This window comes from Polypterus senegalus, chromosome 3, assembly GCF_016835505.1.
Source record: "Polypterus senegalus isolate Bchr_013 chromosome 3, ASM1683550v1, whole genome shotgun sequence".
Classification (NCBI taxonomy): domain Eukaryota; kingdom Metazoa; phylum Chordata; class Cladistia; order Polypteriformes; family Polypteridae; genus Polypterus; species Polypterus senegalus.
In genome coordinates this window covers 116683786-116710141 of record NC_053156.1, presented here as the reverse complement: position 1 = coordinate 116710141, position 26356 = coordinate 116683786, and the positions used below count along the sequence as shown (strand labels likewise).

The 26356-nt window shown below is 37.3% G+C and overlaps 1 protein-coding gene across 1 annotated transcript in view; it reads right to left on the bottom strand.

Annotated features, from left to right (window-relative positions):
• LOC120525501 (prolyl endopeptidase) overlaps positions 1-26356 on the bottom strand; it is a 298115-nt gene that overhangs the window by 209635 nt on the left and 62124 nt on the right. The window contains exons 5-7 of the mRNA XM_039747852.1: positions 25964-26173; positions 25698-25819; positions 5941-6046 (exon numbers count right to left, since the gene is read on the bottom strand). Of these exons, the coding sequence (XP_039603786.1) occupies positions 5941-6046; positions 25698-25819; positions 25964-26173 (438 nt within the window). The remainder of the gene's footprint in view (positions 1-5940; positions 6047-25697; positions 25820-25963; positions 26174-26356) is intronic.

Here is a 26356-nt window from a genome sequence, read left to right as displayed (position 1 = left end):
TTGCCAACAAATCTAATCGATTTTTTGCATTGCCAAAAGCAAACTCTATAATTAATTAACTGATTCATTTCCCAGTCTCTCCCATTTTTCTTACACTCCATCAAAATAAAAACATTTACTGTAGCCTTCAAGTCAGATATTACCTTTTACATATTTCATAGTTTGGTATTGAAAATCCCCAGATAAAACAAATATTTTCTTTGCTTGTTAAGAATGCCACATCATTATTCTGGAGACCTAGGCTCAAATTATTTTCACATGTTGACATGGGTTTTATCTTGGCATGCCTGTCTCCTCTTGCCTGCCAAAGACTCCCCAAAACTAGGCATTTGATTAGGTGTGTTAAAAATATATATTGAAGACTAGTTTTTTCAGTATCAAAACACATCAAAAAAAACTTTAAACTTTGTGTGTACCCCATTATGGAACATAAGTACTTTGAAAAAATTCTAAACTATTTTGGATAGACCATCAATAACACTGTCAAATTTTTGGGATTTTCTATTCTTAGCAACTTGTATATTAATAGAAAAAAATAAATGTTTTATATAAAGATACACATGTCATGAGTTATATTTACAAAACAAAAAAGTAAGTAAATGGATACACGGGCAGCCCACAGTTGCTCACGGAATACTGTGAAAATTTGTCTGCATAAAGTAATCCAAAACAAATTCAACACTTTAAAGGTGACTCTTCATAGACTCGCACATCATATCTGGCAGCAGCTGGTGTGCCACTTAAATTTGACTTGTGCCTAAAATAGATGTCTGCATTATTTATTTGTACATAATCAGGAAGCGTGAGAATATTATAATTCACATCCATCATGGACATAAATGACTACAACACCTTTAAAAGGATTAATTTAAAAAAATCCTTTACATTTATTAGAAATTATCTATTAGAAGTTATTTTATTTACTATTTATGATTGGAAAGATGTACGAAATACTAGTTTTCACCCATGCAAGTGATAGATGATAATTTAAGCAGAATCATTTTAAATAAATTGTAAAACCAGCAAGATAACCTGAAGTCAAAAAATCAGAACATAACACAGAGAAGTGACCCAGATAAATAGTACTTGTCATTTAACTAGCTTTGTGAAGCACTGAAGGAATCAGAGAGGGGTAATGAAGCTCAAAGAGGGTGTTACAAATTAAGAAGAAAGATGACAAAAATTAGGTCAAAAAGTAATAATACTAGAAGTGCTTTACATGCAATTGCATTAGTTGTGGCACATCACACATTAGGAAATTAATAATCTGAACGTGGCAGAGCTAACTACAGTTCATCAATATAATCAGATTTTACTTTATTATCCATTACTTGTGTTTTTAGTTACATTTTTATGGAACTGAAGTGAAATGATTACAAACAAATTAAAAAAATAAAAACAACCCCTCACACACAAACGTACACACACCTGCCATAATTTTGTGAGGAAAGCTAGACAAATAAAAATAAAAATAAAAAAGGATATCCATGAGGGAAAGCAACACTCGCACCATCTGGCCAGAAACTAAAAAGGGTGAAAAGAAGGCAGAAAATATTTAAGGATCCACATGTCACTGATCGCCAGACATCCAGCCCCCAGTCAACCGAGTAGCAGATAGCCATGTATTAATATTGGAACCAGACTGACCGTTGAGACAGTTTGCAAAGAACTAGGTTATAAAAAAGGACCTCCAGAGATTAGAAGAAAGACAGAAACTCTTGGGGGATTTATGACGAGACACCAGTCTTAATTTGGCTGCATTTAGACTCAAGAAAAAAAGCCACTGCTGCAAACTGGTGAGACGTAGAGGAGTCAATTTTTGAAGTTAAGGAAAGCAATACCAAGGAAAGAGGTGTCAGAGACAAAGGACTAAAATGAGGGGACAGGTATAATGCTTAAATATATGGAGAAAAGCACCAGAGGTATTTAGAAGGACAGAAATGGTAATAAACAACAACAACATTTATTTATATAGCACATTTTCATACAAACAGAAGCTCAAAGTGCTTTACATAATAAAGAATAGAAAAATAAAAGACACAATAAGAAAACAAAATAAATCAACATTAATTAACATCGAATAAGAGTAAGGTTCAATGGCCAGTGGGGACAGAAAAAACAAAAAAAACTCCAGACGGCTGGAGAAAAAATAAAATCTGTAGGGATTCCAGACCATGAGACCGTCCAGTCCCCTCTGGGCATTCTACCTAACATAAATGAAACAGTCCTCTTTGGATTTAGGGTTCTCACGGAAGGGCTTAATGAAGATGGAGGGTCAATGTAAAGAGTAACAGGACAATATTTTCAGCATGTAAAATACAAATGGTTTATGAATATGCTACTTGTCAAATTTTAGAGGATTTTTTAAAAATATGGTTACAGGACAAAGAAGGAGAAGATGGAAGGTCACAATTTTAAACTGGGTAGAGGAACAGAGGTCTGTGGGCAACTTCATGCAAGCAACATACAGAGGACAGAGAGGCTATGAATGGGGAGACAAGGGACAAAAAATAAAAACAAAAAAGGAGAAAGTGTGTGGGAGGAAAAACGGGAGACAGTGGAGCACCACGTCTTAAGGGAAGACCTCAGTTTGTGTTAAAAGAAGGAACTGAAGGAGCAGAAGTAGAAGGGAATGTCTCCAGGTCTACTGATGCCCTGAAGCCCCATTATAGAAAAAAGATGGAACAATGACTAATTCAAAGAGTTTCAATGCCAAAAAGGTAGTAAAGTGTTCCACCCTGGACAGGATCCGAGCTGTCCTTCAACCTAATGACACACTCTGAGAGTGTGACAATTGCAGGGAGGAAAATGGAAGGATAGCGAGAAAACAAGGGGAGACCAAATCATATTCATATGACAGACCCGGGGGTGGTCGTCAGGGAACAGCCCTACCGCCTCCCTGAGGCGAAACGTGCGGAGGTGGAGCTAGAGGTTCAATGAATGTTGGACATGGACACTATTAAGGAAAGCCATAGGCCCTGGTCCAGTCCTATCGTCCACATATCCAAACCAGATGGGTCGTGGAGTTTCTGCAATGACTTTAGGCGTCTGAATCAGGTCTCCAAATTTGATGCCTACCCCATGCTCCGAGTGCATGAGCTCCTTGAGAGACTAGGGACGGCCCGATATCTGACTACACTTGACATGAAGAAGGGGTATTGGCAAATTCCCTTAACAGCATCCACAAAAGAGAAAACTGCGTTCAGTACCCCTAGCGGTCACTGGCAATACAAGGTACTCCCATTTGGACTGCACGGGGCTCCAGCAACATTCCAATGTCTGGTAGACAGAGTGCTAAGGCCCCACCAGTCCTATTGTGCCACCTACCTAGATGACGTGGTCATCTATTCCGGCACCTGGGAGGAACATGTAGTGCAGGTACACAGTGCTCCTGACACTAGCAAAAACCGGGCTCCATATCAATCCTCGAAAGTGCTACTTTGGGATGAACGAGACTCGCTATTTGGGCTATCTAATAGGAGGAGGATTCGTGAAGCTGCAGTGTACCAAAATTAAAGACATCTTGGAATGGCTCCGTCCAATAGTCAAGAAACAGGTGCAAGCCTTCTTGGGATTAGCGGGTTACTACCGCCGGTTTGATCCTCGTTTCTCTGAGAGGGCAGTGCCTTTGACAGACCTGACAAAGAAAAGGGCCTCTTTACATGTGGTGTGGAAGAAGGAGGCGGAACGAGCATCAAGTGACTTGAAATTGGCCCTTACAACGGCACCTGTATTAAGGGCTCCTGACTTCTCACTTCCTTTTATTCTCCAGACCGATGCTTCGGACACAGGTCTGGGTGCCATGCTGAGCCAAAGTGTTGACGGTGTCAAACACCCCATGATCTACCTGAGCTGGAAACTGTTGGACCGGGAGACGAGGTATGCCGCGGTGGAGCGGGAAGCTTTGGCCATCAAATGGGCAGTAACTCACCTGCAGTACTACCTGTTGGGATGGGAGTTCACCCTGGTGACTGACCATGCTGCCCTCCAGTGGATGGCCCTTCACCGGAACTCGAATCCTCATGTCACCAGGTGGTTTTTGGACCTGCAGCATTTCAAGTTCACTGTCATTTATCGCCGAGGTAACCTGCAGGCCAACGCTGATGCAATCTCTCGGGTTCACGACCTCTCGATGGGTCTGGGCTAAGTGGGGGGGTCCTGTCACGCATGAGCGCTTGGAGAGCAGCTTAACAATCCTTTTCTATTGCGACAAGTCCCGCAGGGGGGCAACGGCAGCGTACTAACTTCTCTCTCTTTACTTCCTCAGAAAGGTTGAGACGCTGCCGCCATAAAGATTGCCCAGAAGACTTTAAGAGACGCACGCTTCCGGGCTCCATTCTTCCCTCTGTTCCCAATGGATAACATCATACTCCCATACTCCACCACGATTCTCCCAGCATCCCACAGTTTATATTAACTGTCCGTCCTCCCTCCTATCAATGTCTGATATGTTTTTGAACAAAAGACGGATTTTTGTTTTGTTACAGTATACGGGCTAAAAACCCCAAATCTTTATATGAGTATTGTGTCTTTATTACTATATACATATATATATATATACATATATATATATACATATATATATATATATATATATATATATATATATATATATATATATATATACATATACATATATATATATATATATATATATATATATACATATACATATATACATATATATATATATATACATATACATATATATATACACACACACATACATACATACATACATATACACACATTGTTTTTACTCCAGGGAAACAAGTGACAGTTCATGTGAAAGGCAAAAATAATTTAGCACTGGTTTTCAGGTCCTGATTTCCTGTTGTTAATCACTAGCAATGTTTAAATCTTGGAGAAATCATTCTGTTACAGGGATATTACACAAAAAATAAATGTAAGGGTACAGGGTCACTAATGACAAGTGTACAAATAGAGTAAAATCCCTACTTGAATATACCTTACTTATCTGATGATCGCTTGATCATGGCATCAAAAACACACAAAGATATAAGCAGATGCAGATGATGAGAGATAACAAATAATTCAAGATCATTGACTAAAAAACCAAAATGTCATTTAAATGTTTAGGTAAACAATGTTTAAAGTTCTGTAAATCTCTTAGAAAATAGCAAATCTGTTAATTTCATTGTGCAAACAATATGTTTTGTTCTAGAGTTATGAGTCATCTTGCAAAACACAGTAAAAAACATTAAAATAATAACTGAATTAAAAACAATCTTGTTTTAGTGTATATAGAAAATATTTTTTAATATTGAAATTTTAACTGTGCTGTCAATATATGATCTTATGTTTTTTATTGTAAAATAAAAGGAATCTATAATATTGCCTCAGTCAAACAACACTGCAACAAATAATAAGTTAAAAAAACAGCACAATACAGATTGAAATATATCACTGTATAGACCAAATGCAGCACTCTGCAGTTTCTCTTTTCTTGCTAAAACAGTAAAAATCCCATGTGTCAATATAAGCAATAGCTTATTAAACTGCCAAGGTGCAAGCGTCAACATTTTTTTAATCTTTACACTGGTACAGCTTCATGGCCTTCTCTGTGTTCGGCAAAGTTCAGACACTTGTTTACTACAAGTGGTTATCTTACTGTACACATCATTGCTGCTATGATGTCATGGTGGGGCACATGGCACTTGCATTATCTGCCTGGCAGCAACACAGTATCATAGTTAAGAAAAAATACATAAAATATCAACACAAATACATCAGCATAATAAGGATAAAAATATTAAAAACCAAAACATACATTCAAAATTAAATAAAAAATGTACTTGCTGAATTCCTCAAACTGGGCTTTATTTCAAAACAGCTTTCATGTACATGACTTTGTTTATAGGATCTAGTTCAATATACAATACTACAACATTAAAAAAATTAAAATCGCTGACAATATACCTTTTATTCCATTTGGAATCTTCTGCAGATCACAGTACCACAGTCTGTTCACTGGGTCACAACCTTCACGAATAGAGAGCAGGACATATCTACCATCATCAGAAATCTACACAAAATCAAAGGGTGAGAGTAATGACTATGAAATATTATTCACAAGAAAAAACATTACCAGTTTGTTGATCTCACTTAACAATAAAATTATACATAATTCATGTGGTTCAAGTGCTTTGCATCAGTGCAGGAACACAACAGAAGTGAAACATTTGGAAGTGAAGTATTTGACTGCATGACCAAAAGCTGATAAAAAGAAGATTAACACTTGTAAGGTCAATGAAGTCATACATGAGGATGATACGACTCACTAAAATACAGACATGAATACAAAATAATAACAACAATTAGGAAGTGTACGTTGACAGCACATGCTGGAAAATAAATGTGATTACTCAAAATCAAAAAAAAAAGCACAGGTTTTTAAAAATAGTGTCAACCACATACTAATATTATAAACAAGGTTTAAAGAAACCTGGTCCATATTACATTCTTAATATCAATGAACAACAACAACAACATTTATTTATATAGTACATTTTCATATAAATAATGCAGCTCAAAGTGCTTTACATGATGAAGAAACAGAAAAAAAATACAAAATAAAGAACTGAAACAAAAGCAAATGTCAGAAAAATTGTACTAAACTGAAATAAACTACTCAGTTCTCAAACAGTCAAACACTACTTGTGGCAGAAAACGTTCTACATTAGCATTAGGTGCCTAATTTGGGGTTTCCATAAGAAATGCAATTTCTTACATTTATTTCATGAGGTGAAGATGCTAAGATTTCCATTGAGTGTTACGACGATGGACAGGATAAGAAATGAGTACATTAGAGGGTAAACTCAGGTTGGACGGTTGGGAGACCAAGTCAGAGAGGCATGATTGTGTTGGTTTGGACGTGTGCAGAGGAGAGATGCTGAGTATATTGGGTGAAGGATGTTAAGGATGGAGCTGCCAGGCAAGAGGAAAAGAGGAAGGCCTAAGAAAAGGTTTATGAATGTGGTGAGAGAGGATATGCAAGTGCTGGGTGTAAAAGAGCAAGATGCAGAAGACAGAAAGATATGGAAAAAGATAATCCACTGCGGCAACCCCTAACGGAAGCAGCCAAAAGAAGAAGACGACATTTATTTCATGAGGTAGAAGCAAATAATAAACAAGAAAATGAGTCCAATATCTGAAATACTAAAATGAACGCTACCTTTTAAATATTTAAAGTCTAACTATTCTCAGTTGCAATAGAAATTTGTCACTTTTCAGCATGGCTGGATCTACTATCACGATGACTCGGGAGCTCACCCTGATGCCATACTCACAAAGAGGCCTTTCCATATGCCAGAAGAATATCTAATAATGGGAAAAGTCCACAAAAATCCTCATGATTATAAACTTATCCAATCAGACCTAAATAAAAAACTTTTAAAATAAAAAGTACAGGTGGATACAGCACAATCAGAGCAGGCATCGAATAGGTCAGTTTCATGAGATCATACATGTTCTGTGTTAATGTGCCGCAAAAAGTGAAAAAGGATGGTCATCCAATGCGAGAGCCCAGTGGCTCCATGAAAGGAAAAATTAAGACCAAGAAGCAAAACATCTTGCCTTGCTAAAAACTATTCCATACTAAAATCTACAAACTCCAAAATAAACTCCAAAATAAATAAATAATTTCTTGGACAAAGCATAAATACAACAGAGTTGAGACTCAGCAAACTGCTACACATCTAGTGGCTTTAGCAACAATGTGTAGTCCAATAATAGCATATTAACAACAGTATAGAAGACCATAACACCACTGGAAGAGATATGATGCACCAAACAACACTAAACCCAAACAAAGAAATCCTTATATGGTCTTTTATTTGGTGTAAAAATAAAAACCCAGAAGATTCCGTTACGTACCACCTTTTTTAACAGAAAGTGGCACTTGATTTTTAAAAATGTTAAATGGATGTTTGTTAACTATGCTATAAGAAGAAACTTGCTTTCTTATAGATGTAATGCTGAAGTCATCACTTAGTTTGGCATGTTCATTGTAATAGATTAATGAACCAAGTTTAGCGTGCCCAAGATGTGTCTTTTCATGCATCTGTTATACATAATATAAAATCCATAACAAGAACAAACTGAATAAATTCACTAATATTTGAGGGGTCTGAATTAAGAGCGCAGAAAAACTGAGCAAAAAAAAACAACAAATGCATTCACATTTAATGCCTTGCCTCACCTTTACCATCAGGTGTTCTCAATTCACGTTTGGCAGAAACCCTTAGCTGTTTTCCCAGAGGCTCAGCTTGTTGTTTGTTTTTTTGTTCTTGGACAGTTGCTGTCAAACGGGGTACGATTTTAATTTAGTGGACACATTTAAAAAAAAGTTTCTTTAAAATGTTATTATGCTTTCAAGTTTTTTGCCTTGTGATTGCAGTTCAGTACATTCAACTTATGTCAATCTTAACCTGAAAAGCTAATAGATTTATTACACTTTACGAGGCACTGAATGAACAGTGTAGTTACCCTTTTATTTACAGGGCTTTGTGTTTTCATTCAGTTTCTGCATCTGTGTTTCATTTTTCATTTTATTATGTTTTAAAAATATCTAGTACATGATTGAGTAGTAAAATCACTGTTTATGGGACACATATACTGTACATCATAATTTAAATGTGTACTGCATATGAAATAGAGAAATTATTACCGGAGTTACCTTACTCGCCTAAAGTTTTTGTCTGCCATGATTTTGAGGACACAACTTCAGCTAAAGTTCAGTTAATAGACACTATGTTCACCTTTTCAAAAAGTAAGTTTGGTTTACCAAACGTCTTTCTACCAAATTGGTGCGTTGGTTTTCTCTTTGTGTGTGCCAGTGACACATGCTTGATCAACACAACCTGCATGTGTCTAGGAGCATACCATATGTATTGTCCACGATAATATCTTAATTGTTGCTTTAACGATGTGTGTGCTGAAATTATCGAGTATGTCACTCACTTTGCAAAAAACATGCCTTGAAAGTCCATGCTTTCACCGTCTCATGAAACGTAACAGAACAGGCGACTGCACGTATGCAAAGAGAGCGCCTAGGTGTGCAACAGAATGATACAGCCTCGCAATCTGTGTCATTAAGATTTAATTGCAAGACATGGATCATCCTCACTCACATGAAGGTGGTTTGGCTTTGAAAAGACTGATGTTGCTCAAAAGTCAGCAATTCATTTGGACAAACTGTGTAACTCATTTGAACAGATTTTTATTTCTGTAAGAAGTATATGTACAGAATCTCTGAACCACACAATGAAAAACATTATGGGATGAACCCCTATTGGGTATGTACATAACAATATCTTGATAGTCAGCTTTACTCTATGGATTTCACATACACAAAAATGTCTTACTTTAAGGGAAAACTTAATTAGAAAACAATATAAAAGGAATTACTTGGCAGAAATACTTTTTGTGCATAGCATACAATGGATACATGGAACGATTTTTATTGACTTCAGTTTATAGTTAAAATTCCAACCCCCAACACAAAACATCAGCCATTTGTGAAGCAGTAATATTTTGAACATTTTCTATCCCTGATCATCATGCATAAGAAAACACGCAGTTTCAGTTTTCTCCACACAAAGATGGTCCATCCTCTACTCCTTCCTGATCTGTATTACTTTTAAATGAAACACTGCCAAACAGGAATAACAGAAATCACAGTGCGACTAGGGTCTGACAATGGGTCCAAGGATTTGTGTGCATCCATCCATGGATATACTTCCCCAGACCATCACTGACCCACCACCAAACTGGTCATGATGAACGATGTTACAGACAGCATAATGTTCTCCACAGCTTCTTCATACTGTTTCACGTCTGTCACATGTGCTCAGGGTGAACCTGCTCTCATCTGTAAAAAGCACAGGGTGGCAGTGGTGGACCTGCCAATTCTGGTATTCTTTGGCAAATGCCAATGGAGCTCCAATGTGCCAGGTAGTGAGCACAGGGCCCACTAGAGGATATCAGGCCCTCAGGCCACCCTCATGAAATCTGTTTCTGATTATTTGGTCAGACATTCACACCAGTGGCCTGCTGTAGGTCATTTTGTAGGGCTTTGGCAGTGCTCATCCTGTTCCTCCTTGCCCAAAGAAGCAGATACCAGTCCTGCTAATGGGTTAAGGACCTTCTACGGCCCTGTCCAACTCTCCTAGAGTAACTGCCTGTTATGATCTCCTGGAATCTCTTCCATGCCCTTGAGACTGTGCTGGGAGACATAGCAAACCTTCAGCAAAACCCAGAGTCAGGTTGGCATTTGAAGGCAAGTCCCAGGCAGAAGCATTAACCACTGTACCACTCAAACTTTAATGAAGATAATGAAAATGTATCCATTATGAGCAAATTTATTCTACAAAAAATGAAGATTAAATTAACCTCAACAAATACTGCATGTTTTTTCCCCCAAAATGTTCCAGTGATCAGTATGACACACTAATGTAACTTCAAGCTCATACAAAGCAATTGTGTTGTAGTTCAAAGTATTCAGATATATTACTACCTAAATAATAAATCTGAACATAAGGCTATGTAATTTTTTTTTTAAGTTTTATACTTGTATTTCACAACAGCATTAAAAACTTTGGCCAAAAAAAGTAAATAAATAGGCAATCTACAGCAGTCTAAATTACAATTTAGGGACAGCGGCTAAATCATTGAACTTTCAGCTTTAAAAGCACTCCATACAGTTCCTACTTCTGACCCACTGTGTGGTCCTGTTACATAACATGTCAGTGCTTGTATTAAAAAAAAAGAAAAAAGGTTAAAAATAAAAAGAAGTATTGATTGTTATCAGGGTAACCTATTAATCAATAGGTAGCTTCTGCAGTCACTGCTCACAGTAGTCATTCAATCTACCTACAAATTAACTGTTTGAAACTTGAACTTAATTTGCATGTGATAATAAAAAAAAAGTTTTAATGAGTTAGGCAAAAGTTATACTATGAAGGTTTCTATCCTGTTGAAACACACTACTACAATAGCTGAAAATAGTGATCAAGTTATGGAAACCAATACCTCAACTTAATGCTCTCTTGCTGTGCACACCTTCAAGAATTTGGAAATACAGTGGTACCTTGGTATACGTCCACTTTGGAATAAGTCCAACTTCGTATACATCCTGTTTGGACACGAAAAAGTCAAAGGATCTGGAATGGATTAAGGACTTATACCGAGGTACCACTGTATTTTAGCTGTCAAAAACAACTCAAGTAGAAGAACATAAAAAGATAAAGGGAAGGGAGACGAGACATGAGCTTCTTGGAAGACACTTTGACATCATGCGAGACAAGGCAGTGAGACAAAAGGACAACTACTGTACAGGCATATATATGATCGACTCGCAGCGCAACAAGCAGAACACACATCTTGCCAGCAGCAGTATGAGCAAGACAGCAGATGATCCGACCGCAACACCTTAGCATGTGTTTAGCACATCCCCCACCCCCTCGCCCCCAGCTCCCCTAGCTTCACAATGCAAGTGGCAGAGATGCGAAGTGGCAAAAGGACAGCTGCTGTACGGGCTTTTAAATGATCGAAATGCAGCGCAACAAGCAGAACACGCAGCTCGATTCGACCGCATGTTCTTAGCGCACGTTCAGAACTCATATTCAGAAATCATCTCAGAGAGGGAGACTGACATGGCCTGCAATCTAAAGGTGATCCTATGCAAACATTTAGAGTCATGTGTTCCTTTGCACTACAAAAAGGCTGGTCAATTGCATATAATCAAAAATAATTTGTGATAAAAACATACCAAGAATACTGGCAAGTGTTTTATGACAGAAACCTTTAACCTTGATTAAAAGTGTTTTAAAAGGCATCAGTAATGATTACAGATGGTAAGTGCACAGCAAAAAAAAAAAACTTTCAAAACCATCAGTAAAATGACACTGCATGGTCTATGGGTCTTAAAGTCACAGACTGTTGAAGATGAGCAGTCAAAGTAGATATTATGAGAGACAAATGAGGTTTCTTCATTTCTGAAGAAAATATATAACTAATTCATGACCTTCGTTTGCTTAATTAAAATTTTTTCTCCATTTAACACCCATCACAAATAATTTTAATCAGTATGGGCTCTGGATGATGAATTCACAACTGCATGAAACAGCTGTCACCTGTAATTTTATGTGCAATTTCATGGCAGCAAGCAATTTATTAATATATAAGATGATATAATATGAAGACCCAATAAACAATATCCAGAGAGAGGCTAAAAAATAAATATGTGAATTTTACATTTTAAAAGCTATTTTTATAAACTAAAAAAAATCAAGTTTGATTAGAAAATGTTATGAAGTGCAATGTGTTTTTTTATTTTATTATCTTTTATGTTTTCAGTTCTGAGAATAAATCCACTTCAAGATGTAGGGATTTTAGAGGTAAGGTCAAACTTTGAAATGATCTATTTGATAGTGTAGGAGATGCCCTGTCAGTCTTGGCATTTAAATCCAAGCTGGAGACTTGTTACTTTAGCAGAGTATAAATGTCTTTTAGCTATCTGTCGAAAATACAATTGTGCCAAATGTCATTACCAGTTATTATTAACCAACCCTTTCTCATTTGCTTTTTTGGCTTCTTGCTGTGACCCAATTGCTACACCTGACCATGAAAATCAGAGTAGCTGGAAACCATTGGAAACAATTGTTATGAACACTGCATCAAAATATTAAATGATTGTAACACAGTAATTGACACCAGCAAGTTCAGTATGATACTAATACTGTATATCTTTGGGAGGGAGAGGAAACATTATGTTTCAGTCCATCCGATGCCTCAGACTATCCAGGAGCTCAGTGATGCCCTGGTCCAGATCTGGGAGGAGATCCCCCAGGACTCCATCTACTGCCTCATTAGGCGCATGCCCCGACATTGCCAGGCATGCATACAAGCATGTGAGGGCCATACAAACTACGGAGTACGATTCTGAGTTGCTGCAATGAAAAAATTCAAACACACATGGTTGGAGTCTGGCACAAACAGTTTGTTATTTTTACACTCACAACAATGCCTCCTCATAGCCTAAAACATGCAGGTCCCACATAGACACATGCGGAATCAGGTAGCTTAGTGAACATTACTTAATCAAAACACTAATTATGAGTGTTAAGTGCAAGAAAATGTTTGCTCCTCTTTGCAACTATATCAAATAAAATAAGCTGGTATACTGAACAAACATCTACTATTGAATGAAGTTAAGATGCATATACAGAAACTAATAAGTTTACTATATTGATCTAATAAATTTCACACAGTTCATAGGTAGATACATATTGGCATATATTTTAAAAATGTTACTTGCAACTCAAATCTATGATTAGCTGAAAAAATATTCAGCAGCAAAGTAGCTGACCAAAAGCCATTACTATCGATAAAAATCACTTACTGATGTATATTTACTGTAAGCATTTAGCTGACAGGGTAAGAGCAACTGGCCAGATGGTGCATTACATATTTATTTATGGGAGTTTTAATAAGAGTTTGTGCCTGTGTTGGACTGGTTCCTATCTAGTCATCAGTGCTGCTGGGAGAAGTTGACAGACACAAAAAACATAAAACTAAATTCAGAAAATTGAAAAATGAAATAATAGCAGATGAACCAACTGGTGTGAGTATTATGACTACTGCCATGTAGAAAGGCATTTATATGTTTCTTTTTTTCATCCTTTATCACATATTTTCAGAAATGACTCATGCTATAGAATCTTAAATACAAGTACAACCATTGATTGATTTAAGGTAAATATGCATCTCAAAAATAAAATGTACACTACTCAAGTCATTTTCAGTGAAGACAAGAATTTTACCTAACAATCTGCTATTTGTTTGCTTCAGGAACCTCTAGCGTTAAGACTTCAGCATTGAAAATATTGTTTACACGCTTTACTTTTTTTCCCAATATTGGAATATATTCAACAGCAAAAATATTACTTTTACTACAAATTAATTGCAATAAACCTTTGTGATGAACAGCAGGCATGGGCTGGCTCCCAGACCAGGATGGTGCATGATTCATTACCTGGCCAGGAGGACAACGCACTTAATGGCGAAGAAGAAAGGCAGGCCGTCCACCGCCTCTGCTAAGAGATTGGCAGGAGGTGCCAACTTCAGAGTGAATATGCTGGTGTCCTAGAAGGGATGGACTGAAGTTCCTTACCTGGCCAGGAGGTCAGTGTAATAGAGGGACAGAGGGAGACTATCTGTTTGGACCAATAACTCCCCTGATATGCTAGAGGTCAGTATCCCTGGGTTATGAGTACCACATGGACACACACAGAGCATGTGCCTCCTTCAGACCACGAGGGGGCGTCCGTCCAGGTTACGTTGGGGGCCTCGGGTACAGGGCTGGGAAGCCCAACCCTGTAGGGTGCCGTGGCCGCCGCCAGGCGGCGCCCAGGTGCCTGAGGAACCCTGGACCCCAGCATTTCCGCCACACCAGGAAATGCTGGGGGGAAGACGACAGGGGACACCCGGACGGCTTCCGGGTGCGGAGCCGGCACTACCGCCACACTGGGGTGTGGCTAGGACTGATTGCCGGGAAGCAGCTGGAGCCCATCCGGGTCCCATTTAAGGGGCTGCCTCCCTCCAGTCAGAAGCGAGAGTCGGGTGGAAGAGGACGGAGCTGAGAGAGAGGATGGGAGGCGGCCAGGAGAAAGGCATTGGACTTGTGAGGCCTGGACAGTTGGGGGAATCGGTGCAAGAGGCACTGGGGTTTGTGCACGTGAGCACTATTTGTGTAAATATTGTAAATAAACAAGTGTGTGGTGGAACCAACGATGTCTGTCTGCCTGTGTCCGGGTTCAAGTTCACACATGCTTGGACCTGTAGTTCCTTGGGGCAGCCTGGCAGGGTTCCATGGGAGCCACCAGGGATGCTGCTGGGATTAGTAATCCTTACTTTAAGGAATTTATGTTCGACTTAGAAGTGCTTGAAGTGGGCCAAGTCTTAGCACTGTAGAAGTGCTCCTGGGTCATACATAAAAGAAGCCAGTCAACCTCTTTGAGGGCAGCTGGAGTCAGGTATGGAGGACAGATAAAGCTTACATGGGAGAAGTGGAGTTACAGAAAGAGAGAAAGAAAGAGAGAACAGAACAGAGAACTGTGGTTGTGCAAATGGTGTTGAGAAATATAAGACGTTGGATAAAATAAACCATTTACTTAAACTGTGACTTATGTCTGAGGTTTGGGGTGCTACAGCTCCATCTAAAGGTCACAGTTTTAATAAAGAGAAATTAAGGAAAGTAAAGAAGTACTGGAAACAAATATTTCCCGAATACCTAAAATACATCTATGTGTAAGACATCATTTGACAAAATTAACACTAGAATATCTGAAGCCTACGAAAAAACTTGTAATCCCAGCCCACCTTATATCCCTTCGCACCTCTACCGTCAGCGTCTTTTATTTTGTAAATGCAATCAATCTGTATAAGCAGCAACCAGCAACCAGCCTGCTGTCCTATCACCTGCCTTGACAGAGCTCAGCTCGTGGGCAAAAAGTTCTCCCAGCTAATGCCAAGGCTCCTTACCTGCATGTGATTTGCCTGGAGTTGTATAGGGTAAATAATACAATATATTGTTATTTGGAATACATGCATTTCATGTGTGTTTTCCGTGTCTACACAGATCTGGGTAAGTGTAAGATGAAAAGAAATACCTAACACATACCTAAAGCAGAAACATTTACTATGTTATACTAATAATTACGAGAAGTGTATAATGTGTGAAGCCTTTAGTCCAAATATCAAATAAACATGTGCGCTTTCATTCAAGAATATAACCAAAGAAACAAAAAAGAAAGCATTTGATTTACATGTGACTGTCAATGAGTTAAAAACTCAAGCTCAAATGTCAATTGACAGGTAATTTACACATATTCTTGAACGATGCATAACCTGAAGGTCCTGGGTTCGAGACCGGCGCTCCGTGTTTTCAGTGGAGAGCTGCTCTAACACATCTCTGAGCTAGTTGTCAATCCCAGCATGCAAGTCGACCACCATCATACCAGTGCCGAAGAAGTCATCAGTGACATGCTTGAATGACTACCGACCAGTTGCACTCCTGCCAATCGCAATGAAGTGCTTCGAAAGGTTAGTCATATCACACATAAAGACTAATCTCCCTGCCTCCCTTGACCCTCTTCAGTTTGTATACCGCTCAAACAGGTCAACTGAGGATGCCATATGCTGTGCTTTTCACCTCTCCCTGACGCATCTGGATAAAAAAGACACATATGTCAGGATGCTATTCATAGACTTTAGCTCTGCCTTCAACACAATCATCCCTCAAAAGCTGGTTGTAAAACTGAGCAGGTTGGGCCTGAACACCACCCTCTGCAATTGGATCCTGGACTTCTTGACAGAGATGCCCCAGTCAGTTTAGATGGGCTGCAACACTTCAAGCAACATCACACTGAGCACTGGAGCGCTGCATGCTTAGTCCACTGCTCTTCACCCTGCTGACTCACGACTGCACAGCCACGCACAACACCAACCACATCATAAGTTTGAGGATGATACGACAGTGCTGGGTCTGATAAGAGGTGAGGTGGAACGGCTGACTGCATGGTCTGAAGACAACAATCTATCTCTCAATGTTGACAAGACAAAATTGATAACCTTGGACTTCAGAAAATCACATCCTGCCCATATCCCACTCAGCATCAACGGTTTAGATGTGGAGACTGTTAGGAGTACCAAGTTCCTTGGTGTGCACATAACAGCTCATCACTAATCAAGAAAGTCCAGCAGAGACTATACTTCCTGAGTTGGCTGAAGCAAGCAAGTCTTCCACCTTTCATCCTCACCATGTTCTACAGAGGCACCATTGAGAGTGTTCTGACCAGCTGCATCACTGTCTGGTATGGCAACTGCAACATATCCGACCGCAAGTGCCTGCAAAGGATAGTGAATACAGCAGAGAACATTATTGGGGTGCCTCTCCCTTCACTATAGGACATATTTTACAAACGCAGTGTCCACAAGGACTGCAGCATTGTGCAGGACCCCTTTCACCCCTCACATGGACTGTTCACACTTCTGCCACCGAAGAGAAGATACTGCAGCATCAAAGTCAGATCTGCCAGGCTGCAGGAGAGTTTTAACCTCCAAAATGTCAGACTCCTTAACACCATGCTGCCTCCTGGGATCTTCCACACTGCTTCAACCACCTCTAAAAACAGAACTTTTATACATGCAAGCCACTTTCCTGCAAAGACTAGTGTGCATGTAGAAAAAGAACTGAAAATCTCATACTGACCTTTAAGTATTTTGACACACTTGATATCCTTGTGCTGTGAAACATTCTGACCTGTCATTGTTTACACATGTCTTAAACAACTATCATCAAACACTGATAATTTCTGTATTATCTATATCTATTATTTATTATTTTTTATTATATTGCATATCTATTGACTATATCTATGTATCTAGCTTGCAAATACTATACATTACATCAATGTTAACATTTTTAACTACACGTCAATATTGCTGCTACTTATTTGTATTGTCTTTGCACAAAGTCTTGTCTTGTTTGTGTTTTAATTTAAAATTTAAATTTTAATTCTATTTTTAATGTATTATGTTAACATCATGTTGTTACACTGTGGACCATGAGCTTAGCAACTTTGTCTATCTGTATACTTATATATGGCTGAGATGACAATAAAGTTCACTTTGACTTGTTACCATGCCTCCCCTCTAACAGAGTAGGCAGCTGGTGAGTTGCCTTAGATACCGGGCCTTTTAGGTGCAAGTAAAGACTCAAGGGTTCCAGCATACTCAGGTGCCACAAGAAATTATTTTCTAGATGTTGTGAACAAGCAAATCTTGCTAAGGTAGAGAATGAACTAAAAAATTGAGGAAATGTATACAAATTAAAAGAAGGTAAAACAAGGGAAAGTCAAAAAACAGACAAGGATCAGAACCAGAAAATAAAATGGCACAAGCACCAAAGCTCAAAACACCCAAAAGCCCAAAAATCAGAGATCAGAATAACCAAGTCAAATGATTTCCATCTGTCTTTTAAACCTTGCCCTTATTAACTTCGGAAACCACTCTTTTTCTCATTTAGTTTTTAATCCATATATTTGGATACTGGTGAATGTGTACCTCCCCATTAAAAGATGATATCACATGCGATGTTACTGCAAAGCCTATTCTCTTAAGAAATTTTCATTAGAATAACATAAACCAAAACGGTGGCATGATGACATCACAAACAAATAATAAAAAATATTAAAATAAATAGAAAGTAAATATGCAAAAAAAGTATATATGGCCAGTAGAAAGTAAATATGCAAAATGACAATAAAAATTATTTCAGATGTACAAAAGGCTAAAACTAAGGTTTATAACAAATATACAGTAGGCCTTTCCTGATCTGTACACAATTCCAGGGTTTGACAAAAAGTTACGTCAGGATGGGACTTAAAGCTTTCTCACATCTAGCAAACAAATGAGTCTGGGGTTAAGAACAACTACTATGAAAAAGGGATGCGAGGACAGGGATACAAGAAAGAGATTCAGAGGTATGGAAGGTGAAAGAAATGCTTTTTCTTTACTTTGCAGTAAGGCAAGTGGGGGCACACCACAGAACAGACAAATGTTCATCAGCTGTCTTTAGTGCCTAAACTTTGTGTCCTCCCTTCTGTGTGTCCCTTCCTTAAGTATTTTGTTAGTAAAATCTTAATATTCACTTATTTTGCCTCCTGTGTGTTTCTCTGGATGAACACGGCAACCTCAAGGACCGTCTCCTATTTGCCCTAATAAACATTTTATTAAGTCTTGTACAAAACTTAATGTCACCTGTTGTATTATTTGATCTCCACAACCTAATAGTTATGCACGTTGATTACCAATAATGACCTTATAAAACTATAATACCACACACTGACAATAGGCTTTCTTCCTGTGTGCTGAATACTATATGACTAGTACCCCAATCATTTTGCTGTAACAAATGTAACAAAATGACAAAAACTGGTGGTAGGCAAATCAAGCAAGACAGTATATACAGGGATCAAATTTTACTTAACGTCAAGGTGTTTCTAATGTTTCTTTTACTATTTTTTATAGAACTTTTGAGATTCCAAGAAACTTGCTTATCACATATGAAGAAATAAACTGTACTTCCTTTTATTTATATTTGTGAAGAATGGTACAAATTAAATCTATAAAGTCTTGCACAATCCACCATTGAAATCTCCTCTAAACAAAAGTAAAAAATACTATTGCAACATGTATCAGAATAAACCATGTTCCTCACAACAAGTTTGTCAAATTCAATAAATAAAACAAATGTTTTAATAAGAGTTTGCACGTAGCTAGTAATACTTTAAGAAAGAGAAAGAAAAGAAAACAAGTGTCATCACCTTTATACCATAATGAAGCATTTGAAGAGTAACATTCAACTACTAAAAACTAATGATGTAGACTGTAAATGGGTCATGATACATTTTCTGGAAACATAAAACGTGAATTAAGGGCTAAAGAGTAGGATGTTTGGTTAAGCATATCCTAAGCATCACGTTATGCTTGCTAATTTTAGTTGTTATTGAAGACATCATATGAATAGTTACCTGTTATACATTTTCTTAACATATAAAGCTATTTTACATAACCACAATGTGCACAGCCACTATTAGAGAAAGATAAATAAATAGTAAACATAAGAATTAAGATAGCTTCAATCACTACCTTACCAACACTCATTAATGTGAATCTTAACTCTAAGTACACTATAAATCTGACATACTGGAGGAGAAAGGTGGTATTAGATAACTACAAAAAGAGTTTAAATTAATAAATGTAGGAAGGTCATGAAACCAAAATAGAAAAAATTAAAAACATATAATATAAATCAAACAACAGATACCATGCTAGAAGAATTAATTGACTCTATCTATATCCCCCAAAAATGTTATCAATTCAGCAAATGTCATTGGACAAGTAGACGAATACTAGAAAATAAAAATGTTTAAATACAGTAGTGTGTATTTTCCATGGAAACACAAATAACTTTATTGTTTCTACATGGCAATTTGTTTTAAGATTTGATACATTCCAGGTCTTGTACTAGAGGGAAGACATGTAGCTTTGGCTTGGGTTGTGTTTATTAATACCAAAAGAAGCTACTCTTATAAATGATCTGCGTGTCTTAACTATGAAAAATGTGGAAAACTGCACTAACTTAAGAGCTGTTCATTAAAAGAAACAATAAACATGCATGGGAAAGGTGCTATATAAATAAAATGTATTATTATTATTAATAATTATTAAAGATCTTCTCTTTCAAAACGGTTCTTAATTTGTAATGACACGCATACACTGAAAGCAATTTCCTTCTACCTTCTATTTACCGAGGAGAATAGTTAAGTATTTAATTAACTAAGGAATAGCAGTACAGAAATGAGTATACAGTATGTTACTGTAAGAAATAATACATACATACATGCACAATATATAAACTATACATATGGTAAAAACATACATGAGTTTTTACACTTATAAAGTACAGTACTCTGAAACCAATTATATCTAAAATGTCACTCCGTTATTAGTGAACCATGATCACAATGAGTTACATTATTTTTTTTATTATATTTCATTCTGAGAAATCAGTACTTTTGTTATATTAAGTTCTTACTTTTGGCAGTTTGTAATATCACAAATAGTATGACGCAAGAAAGAATGTGCATTTAGTAAATTGTATATTATTTAGAGTTGTCAAAAGTTAATAAATATTCAAAGGTTGTTAGCAAAAATAACAGATGGTCACCATGATTACTCTTACTAACTCTCATTAAGTATTCAAAAAAAAAATGGTGGTAGTTTTATTTTGATACCCACAATAAAGTGAGAAACACTAGAAAAATGGTGTAAAGTACATGAATCTTTCACTGACAACTATTAGCTCAATATTCAATAAATGAAATCTGTATTACATTCCCCAGGCAATGACTGAAGAATTAAGTTTTCAAAACTATAAATCCAAACAGGGAGACCTTTGAAGGAATGGCACAGAACTCAGACTGGAGCATAAATACATGACGTGCTGTAAACTATATCAAGTGCTCTGTACAACAATACATCACATAGGATGTGGCAAGAAAGAAACTGTTCATCAAAAAAATGCATGAAAGTGAGTCAAACATGTTTCGTGAAAAACTTTTATAGTCAGATGAGGCAAAGAGCAAGATTTTCAGGAAACATTTAAGAGTGCTAAATGCCTCACTAACTTAATACTGTCCATGCACACAAAAACACTATGTCTATGATTATGTATGGTGGCTGCAGCAAACGTGTGGGGATGCTTCTTCCCAGCAGGAAATAGGCAGCGAGGGCCACATTTTCCTCTAATGTTTGAACATTTTGTCTTTCTGTTGCACGTTTTCAGATGGGAGCATGTGTGTGTACGGAAATATTAGGCAATTAAAATATTAGGCAAATAAAACAGATTTTCATTGTCTGATTCACAAGGAATTTACTAAATTTGAAAGAACTTGAGCAAAGTTTCCATAAGGAAAGGAGATAAAAAAAAATTAATCAAAAAGCAAGAAGAGACTTTACTCCAAAACATGTATATATGTTTATGTAAAAAAAACAATTGCACAACCAAATGTTCATCTATGGAATCTAAAATTATTGTGCAAACAGTATATCTCAGCTTTGGACTTTAAGATCTCTGCTGACAATATATTATTTTGTCTTGAAAAATTGTTGTGCATGCAAGTTTACAATAAAAAAATCAAGAAGGGAAAAAATAGACAAGTATTATACACTCACCTAAAGGATCATTAGGAACACCTGTTCAATTTCTCATTAATGCAATTATCTAATCAACCAATCACATGGCAGTTGCTTCAATGCATTTAGGGGTGTGGTCCTGGTCAAGACAATCTCCTGAACTCCAAACTGAATGTCAGAATGGGAAAGAAAGGTGAGTTAAGCAATTTTGAGCGTGGCATGGTTGTTGGTGCCAGACAGGCCGGTCTGAGTATTTCACAATCTGCTCAGTTACTGGGATTTTCACGCACAACCATTTCTAGGGTTTACAAAGAATGGTGTGAAAAGGGCAAATCATCCAGTATGCGGCAGTCCTGTGGGCGAAAATGCCTTGTTGATGCTAGAGGTCAGAGGAGAATGGGCCGACTGATTCAAGCTGATAGAAGAGCAACTTTGACTGAAATAACCACTCGTTACAACCGAGGTATGCAGCAAAGCATTTGTGAAGCCACAACATGCACAACCTTGAGGTGGATGGGCTACAACAGCAGAAGACCCCACCGGGTACCACTCATCTCCACTACAAATAGGAAAAAGAGGCTACAATTTGCACGAGCTCACCAAAATTGGACAGTTGAAGACTGGAAAAATGTTGCCTGGTCTGATGAGTCTCTATTTCTGTTGAGACATTCAAATGGTAGAGTCAGAATTTGGCGTAAACAGAATGAGAACATGGATCCATCATGCCTTGTTACCACTGTGCAGGCTGGTGGTGGTGGTGTAATGGTGTGGGGGATGTTTTCTTGGCACACTTTAGGCCCCTTAGTGCCAATTGGGCATCGTTTAAATGCCACAGGCTACCTGAGCATTGCTTCTGACCATGTCCATCCCTTCATGACCACCATGTACCCATGTCTCTGATGGCTACTTCCAGCAGGATAATGCACCATGTCACAAAGCTCGAATCATTTCAAATTGGTTTCTTGAACATGACAATGAGTTCACTGTACTAAAATGGCCCCCACAGTCACCAGATCTCAACCCAATAGAGCATCTTTGGGATGTGGTGGAACGGGAGCTTCGTGCCCTGGATGTGCATCCCACAAATCTCCATCAACTGCAAGATGCTATCCTATCAATATGGGCCAACATTTCTAAAGAATGCTTTCAGCACCTTGTTGAATCAATGCAACGTAGAATTAAGACAGTTCTGAAGGCGAAAGGGGGTCAAACACTGTATTAGTTTGGTGTTCCTAATAATCCTTTAGGTGAGTGTATAGAATCCAGAAATATTTAAAAACTTTTGAAAGGGGCTGTAGTTATAAAAGCAACCTTTCATAAATTTGAAAGCCATACAGTATGTGAATAAATTCCCTCCTGATAGTTATTCATCTTGATTCAATGTTATCTGCAATTATTTATGCCATGCAGCTTGAAATTCATTTCACTAGTTCAGCTAATTACAATTAGTCTTAAATTTGGTGTATCAAAATAACACAACCAGAAGTTCATCTCAGTTTTCAGATTGCTGCAGCTTGATCTATTGACTGAATGTGAATCACCATGGCAAAATTAAATCTGCCACACAATCACTGTTCAATTTATTTCAGTTTATTTTTGTGTAGCACTGCTCGCAGAATGCATGCTCAGAGAACTCTCATTTGGCCTGAATGACTTGATCTGGAGGTTCACTGGCAATGACAACTGTGATGGACAGGCACCCTTGTCCAGGGTTTTTTTTCTGCCTTACATCCTAGTCTAGCTGGAATAGGCTTCAGCAGACCCCCCGCAACCCTGTTCGTGACTTAGTGGGTTAGAAAATGACTGACTGACTGACTGGCAATGACAAACTGACTGAAATAAATGGAGGCAATGACGAAACCAAGGAGTGTTAAAGGTGTTTTCCTCTGGGTAAATATTTTGGCCATTCTAACAAGCAGGGAAATTTCCTAAACATATCAAGTGGTGGAAGCATTCCCTTATGTTTTCATCATGTGAGCTGCTACATCTTTGTTTCCACACTAGTGAATGTGGGGGTGGGCACAGTTATTATACTGCAATTCATTGTTAATAAATCATCCTTTCAAATTATGAGGTGGTGCCAAGAAAAGCACAGATGTACTTGGAAGGTCAACAGATGATTCATTTCTATTGCAAATAAAGGAACATGTGCCTTACTATCCCAGATGATTACAAGCCTATTGACAAGAGAGGAAATGTTCTTACAGCAGTGTTAAAGAGTGAAGCATTCTGTATATATACCTTATTTTACAAAATTACAACAGCTTACATTATTGAGGAATCTATCCATTCTACTAACACTAAACTACAAATGTGTACTCTGATTTTTTCACAGTAAAATGTTTTAAAGAGTTTAGAATTTTCACAACATGGTAGCAGTAACACTGATAGAAATTCCACTATATCATGTTCTTGATTCATTGTATATATAGTACTTTAATAAATTTAGTTGAATGTATTTGCAGAAGCCCGCTCAATAACATTTATTTGTAGTTCTTTTATTTACACACATTTCTTCACATTAATACTGTATACCTTAGACTTATGGACATTTTGCGGACATTAAAAAATAAGCATTCCTGTCTAAATGCAGTAGTGCTAAATTCATTTTCAAATATATTCAAAAGAAGAACCCAAATATCTACTACTAATGAATTTTTAATTATTCACGGAATCACTGATTTTGAAACATAGTCAGGTAAAGGATAACACTTTGGTGTCAGTTTCCAGTTTGATGCTGAATATGTGAAATCTGCAAGTTCTCATTTTGTCACTGTTTAACTTACTTCTAGGTAATCAAATAGATCTGTGTTTTATATAGATTCATATCTTCATTTGTTACTGTATTTTACATGTGTTTTATGTCTGGCAAAACACACACTTAGAGCAATCATGTTAGCACATTGTGATGAACTGTTGAAAATACAGTGGATGTTAAATTTCAATATTAACAAGTTCCTTATTATTTCTTTTTAGTTTTGTATTATAGAGATGGATGGAGAGCCATAGTTATTTAACTTCTCTTACCTTTTGCATGTCTTTACATTTCTTTCTTTTTTGTGGTGCTCTATATTTCTAAGACAGGCACATTCTTGGAGGGGCTAATGGTTTACTATATGAACTGGTTATGTAGTGTAAATTACAGTAAATGTATTGTATAACACAGGCAAACTCTCATATTGTACACTGAAAGTTCAGACTAAGGAAAAAAAATATGCCTAAGTTAACACCACTTAATGAATACCTTACAGATAATGAGCATGCAAATCATACTATCTTCCAGATTCAACCATCCAACAGTTCTGTGAGCAGTCTTTTAAGTGTTACCCATGAACTACTAATCTGCTAGTTTTCACTGCCTCCTGATATCTGCTATACAAAGATGTGCAAGTTATATGCCTTTCTGAGGTTTTTGGTACCTAGTCATTCATCCATCCATTTATTGCCCAGGAAGTCTCATGGAACCAGAGCATATTTTCAATAGCAAAAGCCAGAAGAAAGGATCCAGCAAATAATTCATACATAGTTATACTTGAACAGCAGGACAAATGAACCAAACTGAATGTCTTAAGTGCTTCTAATTAAAGTATGATTTGGGTTATGCATAACACCTTTCTTGTTAGTACTTAAGGTAATGGGTAGGTTGCTGTACAGTTAAATGTACAAACAACTGTGCTTAAATGTAGTACATTTTTAAAACTTTACTTGCATTATAAAGCACCTTGTTAATGTGATGTATTGTATGATGCAACTCTTATTGCAATGTTTATGATGCACAATATAGTAAGTGAACAGTTTGCTAGGTTAAAAATCAGAACACTGCAACATGCAAAATAAAAGTGTTCTGAATATTTTAAGGGTTGATTTAACAATAATTCAATACTTTTCAACAACGCAACTTCAACTGTTCATACCTCAGCACCACCCATCCATTTTGGATTGTCTGGGAACTCGGCACATAGTACATCATCTGACTGAGGTGTTCCAAGCACATGGTAATACAGTTTCTGATATAAGTTAACAGATGTTTCAGTACCTATCACAGAAAACAAATGGACCAAATGAGATCAAGCTATTAAAAACAAATCAAGTATTTTAGCAAGAAAAAAGTAGTAACGTGAAAAGAAAATCAAAAACAAATTGTGAATAAAAATTAATTTTAATTATTGAAAAAGCTTACCATCACTCTTCCCATCCTGTACAGGGTAGCAATTGTAAAATAAGCCCTTCCCGTCATGTGTCCAAGACATGCAACTGAACTTTACACGCTCTAGTTTGTCCTCCAGCTCCACCACTCCATCTACTTTCAGGAACTTGATTTCAACCCAGTCAGATCCACTTACGCTGACACCATATGCAAAATATTCACCATCTTCTGTAAAGGCATAACCTACATATATTAAGAAAAAAGGGAACACAATTAATTCTGTGTTACAAAAAATCAAAATGAAAAAATAAAAATTTGGTTTCATACTCTGTAAAGGGGCAGTATCAAGGCTATGTTGATCTATGGTGATATACTTCTAAATTCATTTACTACTAAATTCTATACAAATTTCTTTCAGTATCCAGT